Below are 20416 nucleotides of genomic sequence, written 5' to 3' on the forward strand. Positions count from 1 at the left end.
TGTCTGAACGAAAAATTCGTATTTTGAATGCGACTGAGGACAGGAGAAAATATCAACAGTAACACCAACGGCAAGACCTTTTCCTTTTCCCATCTATCTGTATTATATCATAATACTGGAGGTTTACAATCACTCATCTTTACAAAAAAGGTTGCACACCTGTGTAAAGCAGAAAAACATTTCAAGGCAAAGGATTGATGATAAATGAAGCTTAATTAACTCACTGTCTGTTAGTCCAATGTGACACTGATCATACATAAAAGAAATTGTCTTACCGTACACCTTGTGCTCGTCGTAATTGTTAGAGTGAATTCCTCAGRGAATTCTAAATCTGGAATGGATGCAGCATTACAGTCGATACGCTATTGAAAGGAATAATACAATTCTGTCAATAAAACTCCGAAATTAAAATTAAGGTCTCCTGCTGGCTAAGCTTCCTAAAGTTGTTGAGATGCAACAAAAACACAGCTTTTCTAAGGCAGTACCAACTGAGCCCTTCAAAAATGGGGAGAAGAGCCCTAAACATGATCCAGTCATATCCACRGACAGACCAAACACCTACAACCACTCTTCCCCAAATAAGCAGACACTTTGACTGATAGTGGATTTGAAATAGAAATAGTATCTGAAATTCTTCATGATAGTTGCTCACTTCAGTAWCTAGATGTCAGTTCTTCAAATCTTCAACAGAATTTAGCTTACATAGTCACAATTTCTCAATTTACTTCTGAATTCCGGAAGCAATTTTGGCATCGAGACATCTTATCACCCCCCACATTTTTATCCTTCCCTGCTCTACTCCTTGCTCTTACAGCCATAGAGCGAGCCAGAGCTAATGTGGGTTAAAACTATCCTTTTTAGACTTGCCAAGTTAGGTGTTTATTGGTCATAGAATGGCTAAATTGAAAGGGTTTTCTGTAGATCGCACAGTTCAAWACTCAAAGCATGGTCAACTAAAGCAGGTTGCTGCCTCTCAAGGCAGAAACAGATACAAGGATAGAGACTCTGCAACCTCTCCGGGCAAACTTCCCCTATATTTACCTGCCCTCAGGGTTTAAACATAAGTTTTCTATGTTTAAACGGAAGTTCTTTCCTATATATTTCATGAATTTCCATTTGTGCCTATTCCCTGTCACTGGGCACCACTAGGAAGAGCTCGGTTCCATCCTGTTTACATCCTGCCATCAGCTACTTACGCACTGAYAGGATTCCCTTTGAGCTTTCTCTTCTCTGGGCTGAACAGTCCCAGCTCTCACAGCCTCGTCTCATATAACAGCTGATCCAATGTCTTACTCATCTCCAAGGCCCTTCTCTGGGCTTACTCCACTACGTCCACGTCTCTCTTGCACTGGAGAGCCCAGAACTGGACCCTGCGCTCCAGCTGTGATCTCAAARGAGTGCTGAGACCATGGGAAGCATCCTCCTTAGATCTGCTGGCAATGCTCTTCCTAACGCAGTCCAGGAGGCTGTTGGCCTTCCTTGCTGCAAGAGCAGATTGCTGCTTCACGTCCAGCTTGTCCATCAGACTCCCCCGGTCCTTGTCTGCAGAACTGCCATCGTCTTCCACCCGTGCATGCAACTTCTCCTCCCCAAGTGTTGGACTCTCCCTTTGCTGAACTGCCTAGGTTTCCTGTCTGCCCGTTTCTCCAGCTTTTCAAGGTACTTCAGGGGCAGACACAACCTTCTGGGCTATCCGTGTAAAACAAGACGGGGAAAAACAGAGGGGACAGAGGACAGCTGCTCTGGCAGAAGCTTTGCTGTCCAAGGCTCAAGCCCCAATAAATATTTGCGGAGAAAACGGCAAGCCACATCTCAACATTTTTATATTTCATGTTAAAGCACTTTACCACCCTTCATCACTGAATTATTTTAGTTTACATAGTCAAATAGCTAAAATGTTTAATCCCAGGACGTCTCACCAAAGTCAAACTAAACATCATATACATTTTATCATTACCATGTCTTTTCTTTCTCTAGGGAATAACATCCTGAAAAGTTACATYGCAGAATATCCCAAACAAGGAGCATCTCATCTGAATAAGCACACTGAACTATCTTCTGTACAAACAGATGATAAATTGGAACATATTAGAAGTTTCCCTCCAAATACAATCCATTTGTTATGTGGAGTGGTTATTGATTAAAACTATCTACCTATAACACTATTATTGCTCAGCTCATTAATTTTCATAGTTTGTACTGTAATTCTAGCAAATGAGCTCATGCCTTTGCTTTAGATTATTTTAAAATATATGATTCTTACAGAAACCAAGTACCTATAAAAACACCGAGCATAACAGGTTGCTGACCTGCTCCACGGTGACAAACTTTGCTGTGCACATATACCTGCACCAGGCTCACAACAGTATATATCTAAAAGGGGCATAAAGCATTACCTGGCAAGTACATATTTTATTAGTAGTAGTTGTACATTTTGTTTATAGACTGCATTGATAATGACAGTTATGATCCAATTTGTCCAACACTTTCCAGTTTAAAGTTGTTTTCTTTGGTTTATATATTCACCTAGCAAGTTAATATAGCTCAGCTCTTCCACACAGCTGATAATTTAGGGCATAAAAYGCTCTTCATTTTCTGTACACCAAATCAAATTAGTTGAACTAGTTGAAAGCAGTTGAATCAGAACATGAAAGAAAAAGTTAGGAAAAAGCAATATGTATTGGTGAAAAAAGTACTTATGCTTCACTAATTGCACAATCAAAACTGTAGACACCCAACTAACACAGTCTCAGTTTCTTGATTTTGGAATACCCATTTTCAGAGGCCAATAGCTACTTGAATTTACAAGAGAGAGTCCAGATTAATTCAGTAAGGGCAGAATTTATCTTACCTGCGTAAGTCTACAAAGTACTTTACAACATTTGAGTCGATCACTCTACCCTTTCCATATAATCAAAGGAACAGGGCTCCTTACGACCTAATATTTCAAGTCCCGTAGCATGCATTTCCTCCCACTATCTATAAAGGAGGTCTCGTCAGCTAGTTAAAATGATAGAATGTAAGGCACTGTTAATGACAGACACCCACACAGAGAAATTCTAAATATAGGTTCAGAGTACAAACAACGTGCAGGAAACAAGACTAAAAGCAAAATCTAGATCCTGAAAAATACTACATTTTTTTTCTTCAGGAATCCTGAAAAAAATCCCTTTAGGATTCTTTATTCCTTACTTATGATTTTAAAAGTCCTGAAAAAAAAAGAGAGATGCCTAAGACAACCAAATGAGTTATCCAAGTAAAAGAAATATCAGTGTTATTTCTTACATTTGAATGTTTGACTTCCAACTTAATCATTTTTACTCTTTTCTGGAATACGATCCTATACTGGAAAAAGTTTAAACAATAACGTGCATGAGGATAGACTGATTTAACACAAAACCGTACTTCCCCTGTTACTGCTTCTGTGGGTATTCTTACAAATGAACCCATATACAAACAGAAGTCCTGTTCATAGGGAAAAAGCTGCACTTCTTTTGCCTAAGACGAACTGCTATGAAAAAACAACACAGAAGAGTAAGCATAAAGATGAACTTGATTATTGTTGTTATTCCAGACCCAGGAGTCATTCTGTTTGATGAAGCTATGGGAAGGAAATGAACAATCCTCCAATAAAAGTTCTTTAAAAATCAGTCAACTTGGCACCGAAATACGTAATCCTTACTGGAACTCAGTATTCTGGCTCAGGAGGAGAGGGAAGGAAAGTAGGGCAGACTGTATGCTCCAGACCTTTTCTGTAGTAATTTCAATTATGCATCATGCAAGTCACCAAAAATCAGGTACACATTTGGYTTTGGATAGAAAAAAATAACCTAGGAGAGACACGTTAGAGAAAAAAAATCTTTTTCTTTAGGAAATAAATCTTGGTTAAAAAGCAACAAATAGAATTTAAAGTATTCACATTGAGAACCTGACTGAATTTGTTTCACTTAGAAGATGCTCAAGTTAAACACATTTTCTCAGTACTAAAGAAGCATGCATTTTAGACACGGAATGAAAAAAATAATAAAAGTAATCTTTAAAAATCTTGCTACTATCAATTTTAAAAACATAGTACCTTAATGACACTAGCTGTAGAGATAATTGTGTTTGGATCCAGCACCTCCACAACAGCTTCTGGAATTACTGCCTTCTTCATGCAAGACATGTCAAAGCCATAGACATCTTCCCAGAAAACTAGCTTGTCCATATGTTTATCCATATCACCCACAGCTAGCAGACTAATGGTGCACATGTCAGGATAAACTGTAACAACAASAAACAGATTAGCAAAATTTTCTTCTGGACATGCCTAAGGAAAGATTTAAGACTTTTTTGTTTTTAAGTGATTAACATCTTAAAAGAACAAATAAAAGAACTTATTTCTGCTCTTATAAAAGACAACTACTTTATTTTCTGGAGTTCCATAACAGACATCAGACATTGACATCTAATTTTTGCACACTACTCTGGTAATAGTATTACTGTTCATGAAAAGGTGTGACATCAGTTGAATCCCATCGCCTGGAACATGACCACAAACTTGCTGCTTAACMAACAATTTCAAGCATCCTCTTCTGGCTTTACTACAGAGATGGCCTTAAGCTGCTTGCCAGACACCCCAAGGAAAATCCAGGTGAGAGTTTCGGAATAACAAGCAATTGTTACAAGAAGACCTTATTCCAGAAACAATCAAATAATCTTCGTCAAGTGCCTGATTCTCATCAGCTCCGACTGATAATATTGGTCAGGYTGAATTCAGAACTGCCACTGTCAGCCATCACCTCCATATTATAGATGAGAACCTCAAACCAGCAGGCTTTCCTAGGGAATAACCTACAATTAAGAGTAAAAAGSTAATTTGATGAGAATCAAAACAGGTAGGCAGCCACACTGTCTTGTTTGCAATCACTTGGTTCCAGCACACCTGACAGCTACTAACAGCAGCAATCAATATCTGGGGTATTAGTATTCGCAAGCAGCTTCTGGAGCCATCAGTAAGGATTTCCAGTTTCTCACAGTCCCGTTGCTGTTCCCTAGCTTGACAACTGCACTATATTAGGTTTTATCTCCCAGCACTGTAAACCTTCAAGAGCCACCAGAAATTAAGACAGGCAACAGCAGCAAACAGCTGCAGCCTTTAAAAGAGTATTTTTCATGGAAATGCTCTTGGCGGCAAAGGGATTAGATTAAAAAAAAAAAAGACCTAAGTGGCCCTAGTGTTAAAATTTCCACAAACATGCTGGCACGACAATGGGGGTGAAACTGCAAAAGGCAATGGAAAGGAAGTGAAATAATATTTTATAACATTCCTTCCAYAGAACAGCTCACATTTCTGAGACATTCTTGATCATCAGGGAGTTGTTCGTATGTCTGTCAAGGAGGAAGCACTAGAYATCTGAGAGTGACTTAAATTAGTTTTTATTCAGTCTTATGGTCCAGATGCCAAATTCTTGAAATAGTGAAACATATGATTGATTGCATGAAGTATTTAATAACAAGCAAAAGATAAGTGCTAAAGCCCAGTTTTCTCCTTCATTTTTGTTTAGCCTACTGAAAAGAGCAAAAAAAAAAAAAAAAAAGCGTGTGTTCTGACTTCAGAAACAGAAACGCAAAATCTACAACCAACAGTATATCAAATTCTAAATTTATAGACCCAACTATACCTAGAAATCTACATCATATTCTTTTTGACTATAATGTAGATATGTTGATCTAAATATCTGTCAGAACCATCTAAATACAGCAGCATTTTGTATTTTTGGCGGGGGGGGGAATAAAATACTTTAAAATGCATTTTTCATTTCAGTCCTTGCTTCTCCAAAACCAAACCCTCTATTCTTTCAACCCACTTGTCCTGACAAACCTGTCTTTTTTTTTTTTTCCGATTAAAGCTGTAATTAAATAACTATTCCTTCTCACAGGCTAAATGAAAAAAATGCTGATTGGGCAAAAGCACGTGCTCAGCAATGCTTTCACTGATTCACGGGTTTGACATCTGCGTCCTTCTCGACTCAGTGCCCAGGAAACATTTGTCACCAGCAACAGCTCACGTGGTAACCAGAAGAAGATGGGAAATCCATTACCCCTTAGGAATGCCTCAAGCTTCAGGACCAAGGGGTTAGAAAGCAAGCCTCTGGATACACAGAAATAACTCCATGGTGAATCCTGGCACTATTTTGATGTAAGCAAGCAAAAAACAGTTATGTTTTGAGTGATACCTTCCTTACCTACGTGATCTTCTGCTGACATCAGCAACCAAGTACTACTTCCAAAGAAAGAATCAGGTGGGTTCTGGGTGGGTTTATGCTCCCAAATAAAACTGTTATATAATATTCACATTACACTACACATTTTGGCATCATCCACTCCATGATGCCAATAGGAGCTACAACATGATGGACCGGGCACGAATATGGATATTTAGATTCTCTTCCCAGCTCACTCACTGAAAGGTTTGTGCAAAGCAAAGCAGCTTCTCTTGATTTTTTCAGTTTTCAAGCGGTCCCTAGTATGAGACAGTATAAAGTGGCTTGTGACAATATTAAACTTCACAGCAGATTCGGGAGTTTCTCTGTTAAGGCAGACTTCACCTCAGAATGAGCTGCTAGATTTGACTCAGCAGGATTTGGACATGCCCACAGATCTGACGCTATTCATATACACCCTAAAAGCCTCTGTCTGACTAAATTTAAACTGGTCCTTGGGCAATTCTGGCAGGAGCCTCAGGGACAGCCATTTACCTGCTATGCAAGCTGGAACAAAAGTAGCAATTGCAAGCATCTTCAAAAAATAGTTACTGTGTGCTCAGGAAGGGCAGAGGGGCAGGGAAAAGAAAAAAAGAAAGAAAACAAAAGGATTATACGATTCACAGAGCACAAATGGTTAAATAATGCTGCAGAGCCAGCACATCAGCACATTGTTCCTCGGCAGAGAAAATAAACCAGAGAAAACCAACTGAGCTCATGCCTACATACGTATTGCAGCAAACCTGCAACGCTGCCAAAAGAGCCTACGAGCACAAGCKCTAGCTCTAGTTTCAATGGAAGTTTAAAAAAACAGCCAAAGAAAGCTAACTAAACATAAAATGCCTCCTTACAATGTCACAGGGTGGCCCCCTTAATAGTTACACGGGGATGTATACTTACGAGCATCTACCTACCCAGAGCACACCAAAGCTGCACGCTGGATGCCACTACATTATTCTAAACTCCTGAAAGCAAAACACTCCCATCACGTTGCTCAAGGACGTTTCCAAGTATTTTAACACGCAAACAGTGGTATTTTGCTTGCGTATTTAGCTTTACAAGCAAATGGTGAACAACTGGATCTTTTTTTCCTGCTGCACTGTGGCACCCCCAGCTCGCCGCAGTCACAGGGAACTGCACTGCAGCAAGCGCTGTTACACAGTCGTTAATCCCATCATTAAGGCAGCCTAGTGAAACTAACTATGTGCGTGGTTAGCACAAAGGAGCAAAAAAACCCACCCTGGACTACGACTGGAAAGGTCAATGGGAAATACAACCCTGACAGAGGAATTAAGCAAAACAAAAACCTACGCAGACGCAGTGCAGAAAATAGCATCATGTGAGTAATAATTACAGGCTTAAGATGAAGCTAAGCTACTTACGGGTAAAACAAACTATTAGAAAGTTAAAGTTTCGTTGTCACTTCTCTACCCTCCAACCATGGAGAGAAAGGTTCTATTCCTATRGGGATAGAACAACTACGCTGAGCCTGAGCCATGTAATTCCCTTCATCAATGCACATGGCTTCCTGCATTTGAATTAATACGTCCTCCACACGCATCTTCTCTCCCAGTTAAAAGCACCCRGTCTGTTTTTCTTCCCATTCCTCTGTTTCTACAGGATCTTCCTCAAATAATATCAGAGCTGGAATGGATAAAAGTTGTTTTCCTTTCCCTTTCTTTGGCCAATTTAGGTATTTCATATCCTAACCCAATGTTTTAGAGCACAGCATCCATTTACAATGCAAGTGATTTTACGGAAAGCTATTTGCCAGCAATATTAGCTCTGGAGTTTAAATTATTTTCTTCTATCAACCCTTAAAATATATTTAAAGAAAAAAAATCACATAACTGTTTTCATTTAATGGTAAAATCCTCCTCCTATCTTGAACAATACCCATTTCCACCACTCACCAGTTAGAATATATAAAAGACTTACTAAAATTTTTAAAATGTTGGTACTTTGGAATTGGAAAGAAATATCCAGAATTCACAGGTCAGGATTTTAAGCCAAAATCTATATTCTAATTCTAAATAAAGTACACTATCCAACTTACTAGTTCAGAAACAGTACTTTGGGGAGAAACAATATATTCTGGAGGACATACTTAACGTTGGTGACCATCAGCAATGAAACAAAGTAGAACTACACGCAGATCTGAGTCCATTTCAGCACGTGCGTAATTCCATTTAAGCTTCTTCCGAAGCATTCGCACTCCCCATATCTAACTAATTTTAACTCTATCAATGCAATCCAAGATCACAACCACCATGTCAATGACTCGTCARCGCAAACCTTCCTTCAGATTTTCTTCTGGATTCTCTGGATGACGCCTAGGATGCACAAGCATGACATGCTGCACAAGCGGGTGSAAACACATGTTTCACCAAGCACACATGGGGCTTAAGTGAATGAAATAAAGAGTGAAGTTGGCTTCCTGATGGTACCCAAGCCTGCCAAAGCATCTGGAAGACTTGAGTACGCAAGGAAATGCACACAAGTGCACGAATTACTAAGTTATAACACTCCAGCAGGTAAATAAAAGCCTGCCTGAGGAAAACAAGGGATGCAATACTGACGTTTTCAAACGTGCAGTGAGGTGGTGTGAGACAACTGTGATAGGCAGCTCAGCTTCTACTACTCCCTGTTCAGTCCTTTGACCGAAGAGATTAACTTGATTCATACATGGATTCGCTGTGGGCAGCTGCTTTCTGAACTGATGTTTAAAAATCTACACTAAAACACCATTTCAAGCACTGGGAGAAAAAAAGCAGCGGGGTGTCTGGGGGTGAAGCAGAATTGAAGCTTTTCTGAGAACTGCTGTGTAGCCCTGCAGATTTTGAAAGGTTTGAAAACCAGCACTGTAGTTTGGTTAAAAGAATTCTAGAAATCCTAGAACAGAATCCTAGAACAGAAATCTAGAAATGGTCCAGGTAGGAAAGACACACTCTCTTTCAATCGATAAGAGGACCTAGGAAGAATATATTYAGCATTCCATATATTACTAGCTGAAAATTAAGTAATAATACTTTGGGTTAACATCCTAACTACTTAGGAAAGACTACTTAGTTAAAAACTACTTAGTTAAGAAAAATAATGTCTTGGAAAACAAGCATTTATTTTTAAATGTGMAGTTTCTCCATTTATTGCTGGAGATTTTTCTTTGGCGGCAGGGAGGGGGAGAAAACTGTGGGAAGAAGTAGTGAAGATATTGAAACTGCAGTTCAAAATAAACAAGAAACCCTTTATTCTTAAAAATATTGCCATCTTGAAACCTAGATACCCCAGCTAGTGCTCTTCTAGTACCCATAGARCAAATTAATGCCTTGAAGCTCCCACTAATGGAAACATACTTCATTTAGACTGGCAMCTTCCTCATCCATGCATAGCTTATTTTAAGTCCCTCTGTTCATTTAGTTTTCCCCCAGAGCTAAATTTATTAAAAAGAATTATGCACACCAACCTGAGCCTCCCTCTGCCAGGTACTTGTCCTTTGCATAAATAACAGAATCCAGCATAGACTCAAAGAGAAGGAAATAACCCTGTAACAGAAGAGTGAAAGAGCAAGAATTGATAAATTTTTTTTTTTTTTTTTTTTTTTTTTTTAAATTCATGCAATATATCTAATCAATCTACAGGTAAACTTTATCCATTCCTTTTTTTGTCTCAAAAGCTTCATACAATTAAATATAAGAGAGTTTAAGAAGTTATTTGCCTGTAAATCCTAGTAAGAGCCAGCGCCTAATGAATTTCATTTGAAGCTGACAACTGCTAATGCAGCTTATATATACACACAYATATATATATAYAYACATACACGCACACTTCTTAGCTGTGTATACATATAGCGTGTAAAAGGAAGTGTGTGGGTATATGGTAACTATGTTATACAATTGATACAGCTAAGAGATTTGACTCGGCACTTTGCATGGAAAAACAAACTGTAATGCATAACTCTGTAAGCCTAACTCCCCTGTTAAGACATTTATAAAATATAATATATTAGCAGATAGCAAGTTAAGAGACATTTTTAAGAGTCTTCATCTTCCTGCCTAAAACGCCCGTCATTGACCACATTTGCCAAACGAGGCTAGGTAGTACAGACCAAACACAAAGCTTCTAACCAAAAATATCGCCGAATTCCCGTGCTCCTTCGCTGGCCTTCCACTTTGGCACTTCGGGTTGTTTTCACTCCTCAATCCTACACTCCCCTCAGTGCTCTGCACCGCTCCTGTAAGTTATATAAACTGTCGCTGGTAGTGAATTAAGTCATTTATTACCTACACCAAAACGTTTTGCTCTCTGCGCTGTGCTCATCTGCAGTGTAATTTAGAAGGTAATTTCACAGGCTGCTGCCTCACCTGTAGGGGTGCCATCTGGAAAGAGAATTAGACCTGATGTCTTCCCCCCGTTATGCTACGGGGCACTCTTACCTTCCCACCAACAATGCTCTGAGTTCTGGGTTTTCTTCAGTGTGTATTAGCACCCGCAAAATTAGCTACTGTGAAGAGATGTCTATCACACAAGCTTGCAAGCAGAATCGTCCCAGACCCGCCTTGCTAAAGGCTAAACTCAAATGCGTAAAAGACAGCATGTTCTCAGGGAAAGACAAAGTCGTTGCGTGGTGCACCTCAATGTTACGCTGTCATATAATGCATKTTCTATGGAAAAGCTGACTGCTTCTCCCTACAAAGGGAACAAAWGGTTTCTCACTTCTATATTTTCAAAACTTAAGGTATGTGGAATATTCTCCAGCTGCCAAAARAGACATATTCAAATAATAATAAAATGCGCAGAAGTCAGAGGCCTTTAAAGCTTATGTTCTAGATGTGATCTGTCCAAAGAACGAGCGATATAAAATACCCATATGAGTGATAAATCCGCAATCCGAGGAATGTGAATACCATTACGCATCCCTATTTCTGCTTTTTTAAAATTTTCTTTCTTTTTTTTTTATAGTATTGTAAAAGGTTCACATATCTTTTCTGGCTTCACATCGTGCATTGTTATTTTATTTCTATTATTTAAATAAACTACTCCATTGCAAAGCAGTTATTTTAATTCAGAAACCACACAGAAGCATTTACAAAGGCAGAAAAACCTACATATAGGAAGAACTTCTAACATGAGCACTTTAGTATYCAGCATAATATTCCTCTACTTTTCTGTAAAGAAGTTAATGTATTCAGTTATTTAAGAATGCTCTCTACACAGCATTAAAAAAGTAGAAATACCTCAATTCCTACATAAAATATTTTACTGTGTTATAAAAACACATTGACTGCACCTCCCAATATTAATGGTAGTGCTATAGAAGGTCAAGACTGAAGAGAAAATTGTAAATAAGTGTTAAAAAGCCATCACTGCATTCTATCCATCATGGAAATATGAGAGGAAGGGTGGAGAGGAAAGACTGTTTGCATTATATATATATATATATTTATGTATATTTTAGATATATGACATATACATATATATACCTGCTGCTTTATATATATTATATATAAAATAGGTATAAATAAAATAAGTATAAATGATATATATATTTTCTTCTTCCTGAACAGCAGGAATAACTTCCAACCCATCAAGATATCATCTCAAAATTATCCAGTTAAAAAAAAAAGGTCTTTTCAAGCAAACTCAAGTTAATTAGATATTCTTAGCTACATAAGAGGGGAAAAAACAAACCCCTACATAGATACCTCAGTAAATAATTAGAAAATTCTGGAAAAAAAAAAAAAACCATACATATGATAGAACAACCACCTTGGCACACTGAGCGGTAAAAACTTTCTCCTGATGTGGTACAAATTGAATAATTCCACTCAACACCCGTTTCAGCACTTTGCTGAGCAGCTCTCCATTCATACTTAAGTACTGTATGTAGAATTGCTTTAATTACTGTAAAACATCCTTGCTGCTTTAAATTGTGTACCTCCAGGGAGGGGGCGTAAGTGTGAAACGGCCTGTGAACAAGTCTACTGTACGCCCAATTCACGCTAACACAAGTACTTCCCCACTAATCATACAGGCAACACAGCATTCCAGTCAAAATTCCAGATTTTGCACATTTGCAAGCCATTTGCAGACTGAATCACTACGTGAGAAAGCATCCTATTCCTTACACAAAGGCAAAAAAACCAAATTACTGATGTGTATTCAGAACTGCATTTGCATCAGATTGCCATTAGGCAGGATATATAAATATTTGTTTCTTTTTATTTGTACCTTTGCTTATAAACACAACTCATTTAATTCTATAATTTGAATTTTAAAAAAAGTAACATTTGCTTGAGTTTTCCCACAATACAAACAAGCTTTTATTTATTTATTATTATTAATTCCAAAGGTTGGTGCCTGAGACTGCTAACAATAACTGAAAGCTCCATTAGGGCTTTCAAGCGTTTCAYACATTTTCCCTCAGTGTCACCAAGCAGGATGACACCTCAGAAGACTACAGTCCTGCTACAAAGTAAGGACAGGAAGCCTCCAGAAACCTCCACAAACCAGGCCAGCAGTGACATCCAGGATGTCATCTACGATGCCTCTGGTTAGCAAAACACTTACAGAAGCAGGAGAATGATCCTCAGAAATCATTTGGACTTAAATACAGTTGTATACAAAACAGACGGAAGCAATGATTCCACAAAGGGGTTGATGCTTACTAGCAGCSAGTAAAAAATTGTTACTAGTAAAAAGCAGTCTGTTTTCTAGCAAAATTCAGAATATTTTTCTCRCTTTGTTGTAAAAGTCACTGCTCCCATTGGAATTTGCCTGCTGGTCCATACGGTTGTTCTCAATGAAGAACTGAAAGTGGACAAATATCGGGTTCTTTTTGGTGCCCATGCTTAGCACTTAACAACACTTTCMATCAAGTGATCAATCAATTTTTAAGCATGCGTTTTCTCCTATTAAGAAGGGACTTCACTCCAGTCCACATCATACAGGAAAGGAGAAGGAAAAAAAAAAAAAAAAAATCAAATTCACCCACTAGTGACAGTGGACAACACTAGAAACCCAGACAAAGATAAATGATTTGCACCTAGACAAAATCCTGCTTTTCTCGGGCTGTGCCAGAACAGTTTGTCCCGCTATTAATCTTACTTCCATTGCACTGTCCTCTTTATCTCTGTATTGCAGCAACCTATAAAAATGCTAACATTCCTAATTAATAATTCTTAATATTTAAAAGTCCTAATTATGCAGAATGTTCTTGGTTATATAATTAAGATATTTAAAGGTAAATTACTACAGAAATCGGGAATGTTAAATACTTCATTTTTTACATGAACTGCTTCTCAAAATCCTTTATTTAATCATAATAGACACTGATTTACAATGTATCTTAAGCTCTTAAAAGCTTTAAAACCAGACCTTGAGCTCCTGAATAAGAAAGATGTTTTGGAGACCATAATTCTCGTTGCACATATTAGGCAACTGATGAGAAATTTCTCTGCAAGAACTACATTTCAAAAGCAAAGTCGCTATGCTCTCTGAAATCACCAAGCATAATGGCACTGTTTTTAAACAACCAGTGTCAATGACTGAAACTTGCTTTGAAACTGATTAATTCAGGAGTAAAGATCAAGTTCATACTTCAAATAAGATGCCTTAGACAACTAAGACATAACATTTGTACATTTCCATCAATCTGAAATATGTAATATAAAAATCATAGAAGAAACAAAGCTAAAAAAAATTCTACATTTACCTGGCAATTAATTGGATACATATGGATTCCTAGTGCATATGATCTAAAGGGCTCCCAGACTGCTGAACACCCAGAATTTGTCAAAAACAAAGTAACTTCAAATGCAAGTTTTCACTGTTGATCTTGAAGAAATTTTCTGCAACCATTCTGTGATTCTGTGCAAGTTTTCTACGTAGAATGCACATGGGATAGGGATCTGGGACAYAGGCACAAGCTGAATAGGAAGAGTCAAAAGGTGTTTCCTCTCACACTTTCTAGGGACCAGACTTATTTGGCAGCTCTGAGCTTCAGTCCAACACTTGGATTGCTTTATTCAAACCGTATGGCAGGTAACAAGCATAACCGTGTAACAGCCAACATACAAAAGGCAGACACAGAATCACAGAATGGTTAAGGTTGGAAGGGACCTCGAGAGATCATCTAGTCCAACATTCCTGCTCAAGCAGGGCCACTCAGAGCACGGGGCACAGGATGCATCCAGGCGGGTTTTGAAGACCTCCAGAGAAGGAGACTCCACAGCCTCCCTGGGCAGCCTGTTCCAGGTCTCTGTCACCCTCAYGGTCAAGAAGTTCCTCCTCATAYRGAGATGGARCTGCCTGTGTTGCAACTTAAGACYCATTASCCCTTRTCCTGTCGCTGGCCACCACTGAGAAGAGCTTGGCCCTTTCCTCCTTACATTTCCCCTTCATGTACAGGCCCAACTCAGTCTCTCCTCRTACGAGAGATGTTCCAGTCCCTTAATCATCTCTGTAGCTCTCTGGACCCTCTCTAGAAGCTTCACGTTCCTCTTATACTGGGGAGCCTAGAACTGCACACAGTACTCTAGGCTCCCCAGTAYAAGAGGGACGTGGAGCTTCTAGAGAGGGTCCAATTGTCCACTGTYAAAAACAATCGCTTTCAGGCAATAATGGCTCATTTACATTCTCTATCATACATTTCCTTTGGGCTATTATCTTTATTACACAGTTTCAAATCAGTTGTTTTATTTTTACRGTAGAAAAAAAATCATCAATAGTAACATATAACTGCATCTTCACACGTATAATTAGCAATCTTGAAGACTAGAAAAACTGATTTTTGCTAGTTTGCTAATTAAATATATGAAGATGCAGACACAGACTCCCCAGTCGCAGGCTCCTCACCTCCAGTACCACCATTCTTGCTTAGTCATGATGGTCTTTAGTCATCTTCATGGACTAAAGCAATTTGATCTACTGGAGCAATCTAGTTAAGTGACCGGTACAGTTTCTTTAATACTAGAGCTGCTCAGCCAAAAGCACCATTTTTCAAGGATTAAAAACTGCACCTGACTGTACTTGAAACAACATGAACAAGAGGGAACAGAAACTACTTTGGAGTAGCATCTACAGGACTGTCATCACATCTCCCGTGTTTTTAAAAAATGCTTCTGCAAGCAGAACAAATTTTTRGTAGAAGTAGCAGCACTCTAATAGTTTTTCAAATGAAATACAGTACTGCATTTTTCCCCCCGAAAGTAACTGTTTTGTAAAGAATATTCATGCATCTTACCATCCACTCAGATATAATTACATCCACTTTTTCCAAAGGCAGGTCTACTTCTTCAATTCTTCCTTTGACTAATGTAATGATATTCTCAAGTTTATTTAACCTGAAAGTCACAATTTAAACAAGTTAGTTTGTATTTCCGTTTTACTGTTAGCAGAAATATATTAATGTTTACATTTGTTCTCCTTCCCCAAGACGTTCCATTTAAAAAAAACGATCTAAGAAAATCAAAAGCAACAAAAACACCCCCCTAATCTAGATAGCACTACAATATTTCTCAGTTACATTTCAGAGGGAACATTCTCACATTTCCAAAAACTGCAGCAGCTTAACTGTGAGGCAAACGTGGCAGGCAGTAGATCTGTACATCTCTGATGTGCTGTGCATGCAAATGTGTAGACAGCAGAACATGAAGGTAGAAGGCAATTTAAAATGCCTCTCCTCCTTATTTAGAGTTGCTAGTTCCCAGTTCTCCTTCTTTGACCCTTCCAGAGCAAGTCTACAGTGATTAGAGTCAACTCATCACACTAGGATAGCGATGGAAATTAGCTTCCTTACAAAGATGTTTTGCACGATTTGTTTTTTTATKAAACAAAACCAGCTGCAAAGTCACAGAGAACAAATGTTCCCTTYAGATCAGTATTACAGTTATTCCATTATAAAGGCACGTTCCCCGTTGTGCCTCTAGCCAAAGTCATCCGCAATGGTTAGTAACAGCAATAATCTGATTTAATCTCTTATGCAAGATATAATATGAACAAATCTGCCTAAGGAGCAAGATGCTACGATGTGGCTACGTTTTTTGGGTTTTTTTTTTTTTTTTTGAAATAAAAACTACATGAAAACGAAACAGCTAAATGCTGGAGTGCCTGTAACAGTTCTCTCTTGATAAACCATATCAATCTTTTTTGCACATGCCACTATCACAATAGCTATTGTGAGAGAGGGCAGAGTAAGTATTCCCAAAGAAATTTCTCTCTCCATTATAGCTCTTATCACTACCTCCTCTCTCCCACCCTGATATCTTACTCTCACAATCTGTCTGACTTTCAGCGCAGACCAGTAATCACATTAAAAATTCAATCTCAAAGACAATGGGAGAAAGATCTGAATGAAGGGAGGGAAAGGGAAAGGGCCACCTGAACATGTGGGTTGTTGGAAAGATCAATTAAATATTCTCTACACACAACAGTCTTCTGTTAAAGCAGGAACAATTCATCACGAGCATCATATCTAATGCGATGAACAGAAGTCTTTTTGCTACTGGAATATATACACCATAATTTTAAGACAGACAAAAAAAGGTAACTTTTACCCTTTACTATTCTGTGAGAGTTTACACGGTGCACAGCATGGGAATTGGGAATTCTCCTGGAAACAACTTTTCTCAATGGCTATACAGAGTGTGTGTGTTCACGCATGTGTATGTATGCACGCACATATTCACATGCTTATTTTTTTAATGCATAAACACATTACAGTGCAATGGTAATCACTTTCCAACTAGCATGAAAATTGACAGTACACTTCTTTCTCTATTAAAGAAACAAAATATAGGCATAAGCAAAGAGAGAACCTTTTATATGTAACAGTGTTCAGAAACTAGACTAGAGAATGCTTGAATGACTAGAAGTAAAATGCTAAAATGACTAGAAGTTAACATCRTGTAATTATAAAACCTATCAGTCAGCAAAGTTAAATTTCATTTAAAAAATGAATATAAAAATAATAAAAAAAAMCAACCATCAAAACACACAATTCTAACATGGAAACCTAYAAAAAAATCTAGAAAACTGAATAACTTTCACCGGATTCATCTTAATGAGAACTTGAAGTTTCAGTCACATCTTCTAGGAAAAGGTCTGCATTGTAAATTTGTGGCCTCAAAATTTACAACCTTTATCTCCTCTTCTAAGTTCTACCAGTAGGAACATCTGTAAGAACAGACAAAGCACTGGGAACAGTCATTCTGCAGCATGGCACCACTGGCCTGCACACCAGAATCAAATGGAAGGCCTGGGAAATATTTTGCCTTAATTAGAGACCTGTTTAAATTGCCTCCATCAGTACAGCGTTCAAAATGACTGCTCAACAAAATCTGTGTTAGGGAATGTATTATTTCATATGACATCAGCAAAAGAAAGTGTTAGCTGATCATTAACTAGGATTAYTTAAAAAAATCAACTATTTAAAGCAATATTAATTTAGCATAATATGTTCTGAACATTCCCACCTAATGATGTCCATTGCTTGATAAATAATTTCAGATTGGTCAACTCCAATCACTTGCTTTGCACCTGCTTTTGCAGCAAACATGGAGAGTATTCCAGTTCCACAGCCAACATCCAAAACTACCTGAAACGAGTAAGACAGATTTATTTCTACCTCGGTTTATTTCCCTAAGATTCTTCTACATATCTTTTAATACAGAGCTATACCCTATTGTAACAGGAAAAAAAACCAAAAGGTAGCAGCAAAACTTACCATTATGTCCAAAGTTATCCACAAGTCAAACTATATRTAACTCCAAATACTTTACTGCCTTTTACAAAAAAACAGTGAAGCAGACTAGCTCGAGGTACATATGATTTTAATCACATGGGGAAGAAAAATAATAAAAGCAACTATTTGGGCAACTACTAAAATGTTTTACGTATAAGAAAGATCACAAGCCAGAGCCTGAAAAAAAAACAGTATCAGTGAATCACTCAAGCTAACAATTAAAATCAAAYAATTATTTGGGAGGAACTGCAAGTGGACAGGGATGAGGAATATTTCTTCCTATCTACTGGTCCTGAACAAAATCTACACATTTTCATTTTATGTTCTTTGTAAAGAATTCGGGAACCCTCTGTTAGAAATGGGCACAGTACCTCATAACCAGCTATGGTTCAGATGATTAAATTGCGAAGTAGTAGCTTGTAGAGTTTTAACACTTGAAAATAGGAAGCTGAGAGCTCTCTTTCCCACAAGAACACATTGCTGGCTCACACCCAGTTTGTCCATCGAAAACCCCAGGTCCTTGTCTGCAGAGCTGCTTCCCAGATGGTTGGCCATGGTCCTGTATCAGCAGACAAGGCCTGTCCTCCCCAGGTGCAGCACTCTGCATTTCCCTTTGCTGAACTGCCTGGATTTCCCGCTAGCCTTTTTCTCCAGCCTGTCAAGGTCCCTCTGAACAGCAGATCACTGTAGAATCAAACCCATAAACTACTGACAGAATCAAATCTGACAAAGCACTTCCATGCAATAGTRTACTCAGCTGATAAACTTTCCAGCCTATGAGCTATTCAGCAGTCCTGCTTTGGCACAACAGGAACCTGCAGGTGCACTTTTAAATTTCATCTGATTTACTGCATCAGTCTAAGTATCTGAATGCTCTGCACGAGGCATGCTTACCTACAGCTGTATACATTTTGAYGATGGATGCTGCACAAAGATACTCAAACCAGTATGACTAAAAAAGCAGCAGCACAGTACAAGCTAGCCTGCATTGTGCTGGAGAAGCCACTTGTACAGAGAAGCAAGTTGACTGCATTCACGGAGTAATTTACAATCCGGAATCAGACTTAAAAAGCGTAACACTTTCTTTCTACATGTTGCAAGAAGGTATAAACATGATAAGAGAAGTTCCAGCCATGGAGGTACTTGTTCCACTTGAACTCTCCACAGCTACATCGCAGTAGGAGTCAATTCTTTGACCCCTTTGCAATGAGATTTTTGTGTGTAGCAGCTACAGTCCCTAGGCTGGAGGCAGAAATAGGAAATAAAAGCCAGGGCTCCTGCAGCTGCTGAAATCTCATGCCCGCTCAGCGTCATCTATTCTAACACCGTACCCATGATAGTTAACAGAATTGCTGAGCCATGAAAGCTGGAAGTCAGAGCCAAAAATAAACCTCTGCAAAAGATCGATTTTGACGTACAGTTGCTCAAAGTAGAGCAATCACCACAAATGAGAAAAAAATTAAAACAGACACCACTTTGGACAACTGCCCTGGTCTCTTAAAAACCCAGATGGAACTCATCTAACCTTAGGCAGGAGATACGGGTGGCCAGGAAGGCAGGGGAGGAAAAGCATACAAGCTGGCACACCTTTGAGAAACGGCAAGACAAGCAGAATGCTCCCCAATTAGCCCAAGGATAAAGGTCTGCGGCTAGCACGTTCTTGCAGTGATCACATATGGCCGCTCACCAGAGCTCTGGAGAGCAGCTGGGCTGGAGAACTGGCCGTATCGCAGTACATGGCAGCATCACATCCTCCCCTACTGCAGTCAAAGCGACACCGATACTCTGCTTTTGGTAATTGTGAAACACACAAACAAACCCCTTAAAATCCACGAAAGCAAGAGACACGTAATTCAACCAAATCAATCTACTCTATAAATGAATTTTTATTATGTAATTTTTTTTTTTCCCTTCTCAACATGGCATTGATGCCTACCTCAGATTTCCACTTTAAAATAAACACTCGGACAATAGTGATATTGCCTTCCTAACCAACTATTCTTTCCAATCAAAATAAATAAATATTTTTTTAAAAAAAATCAGAACTTCATTTTTGCCATAAAATGGATTTTTTCTTGAGCAAGACCACTTTAACCTATTTTGCTAGGTAATCCAAATTGTCCTGTTTCCCCTCTCAAGCTTCTGAGAGGGTTCATAACCAAGTGGTTCACAACAAAAGCAGTAAGCAGAATTTATTCTAGTTTTTAATCATTTACTTTGAAAGCTGAGAGCTAAAGAAAAAACACAGTTGGTCCTGCATAAAGTATATAGAACAAACAAATCTAGTACTCCATTGTCATCCATTCTGTACAACTGGAGTTCTCTGGGTAAATTTTCATTAAAAGCTAGTAAGAACCTCTTTCAACCCTTTTCCTCCCTCCCAACCTGTTCACAGTTGTCATTTTAGAAACAACAACAAAAACCACTGTAT

The 20416-nt window shown here is 38.5% G+C and overlaps 1 protein-coding gene across 1 annotated transcript in view; it reads right to left on the reverse strand.

Moving 5' to 3' along the window:
- The window catches only part of PRMT3 (protein arginine methyltransferase 3), a 46109-nt gene that overhangs the window by 15085 nt on the left and 10608 nt on the right, over positions 1-20416 (reverse strand). The window contains exons 8-12 of the mRNA XM_026040212.1: positions 17717-17838; positions 15487-15586; positions 9709-9787; positions 4076-4263; positions 276-362 (exon numbers count right to left, since the gene is read on the reverse strand). Of these exons, the coding sequence (XP_025895997.1) occupies positions 276-362; positions 4076-4263; positions 9709-9787; positions 15487-15586; positions 17717-17838 (576 nt within the window). The remainder of the gene's footprint in view (positions 1-275; positions 363-4075; positions 4264-9708; positions 9788-15486; positions 15587-17716; positions 17839-20416) is intronic.

The sequence above is a fragment of the Nothoprocta perdicaria genome, unplaced genomic scaffold (assembly GCF_003342845.1).
Source record: "Nothoprocta perdicaria isolate Ctin4 unplaced genomic scaffold, notPer1 scaffold_251, whole genome shotgun sequence".
In the NCBI taxonomy this organism is placed as follows: Eukaryota; Metazoa; Chordata; class Aves; order Tinamiformes; family Tinamidae; genus Nothoprocta; species Nothoprocta perdicaria.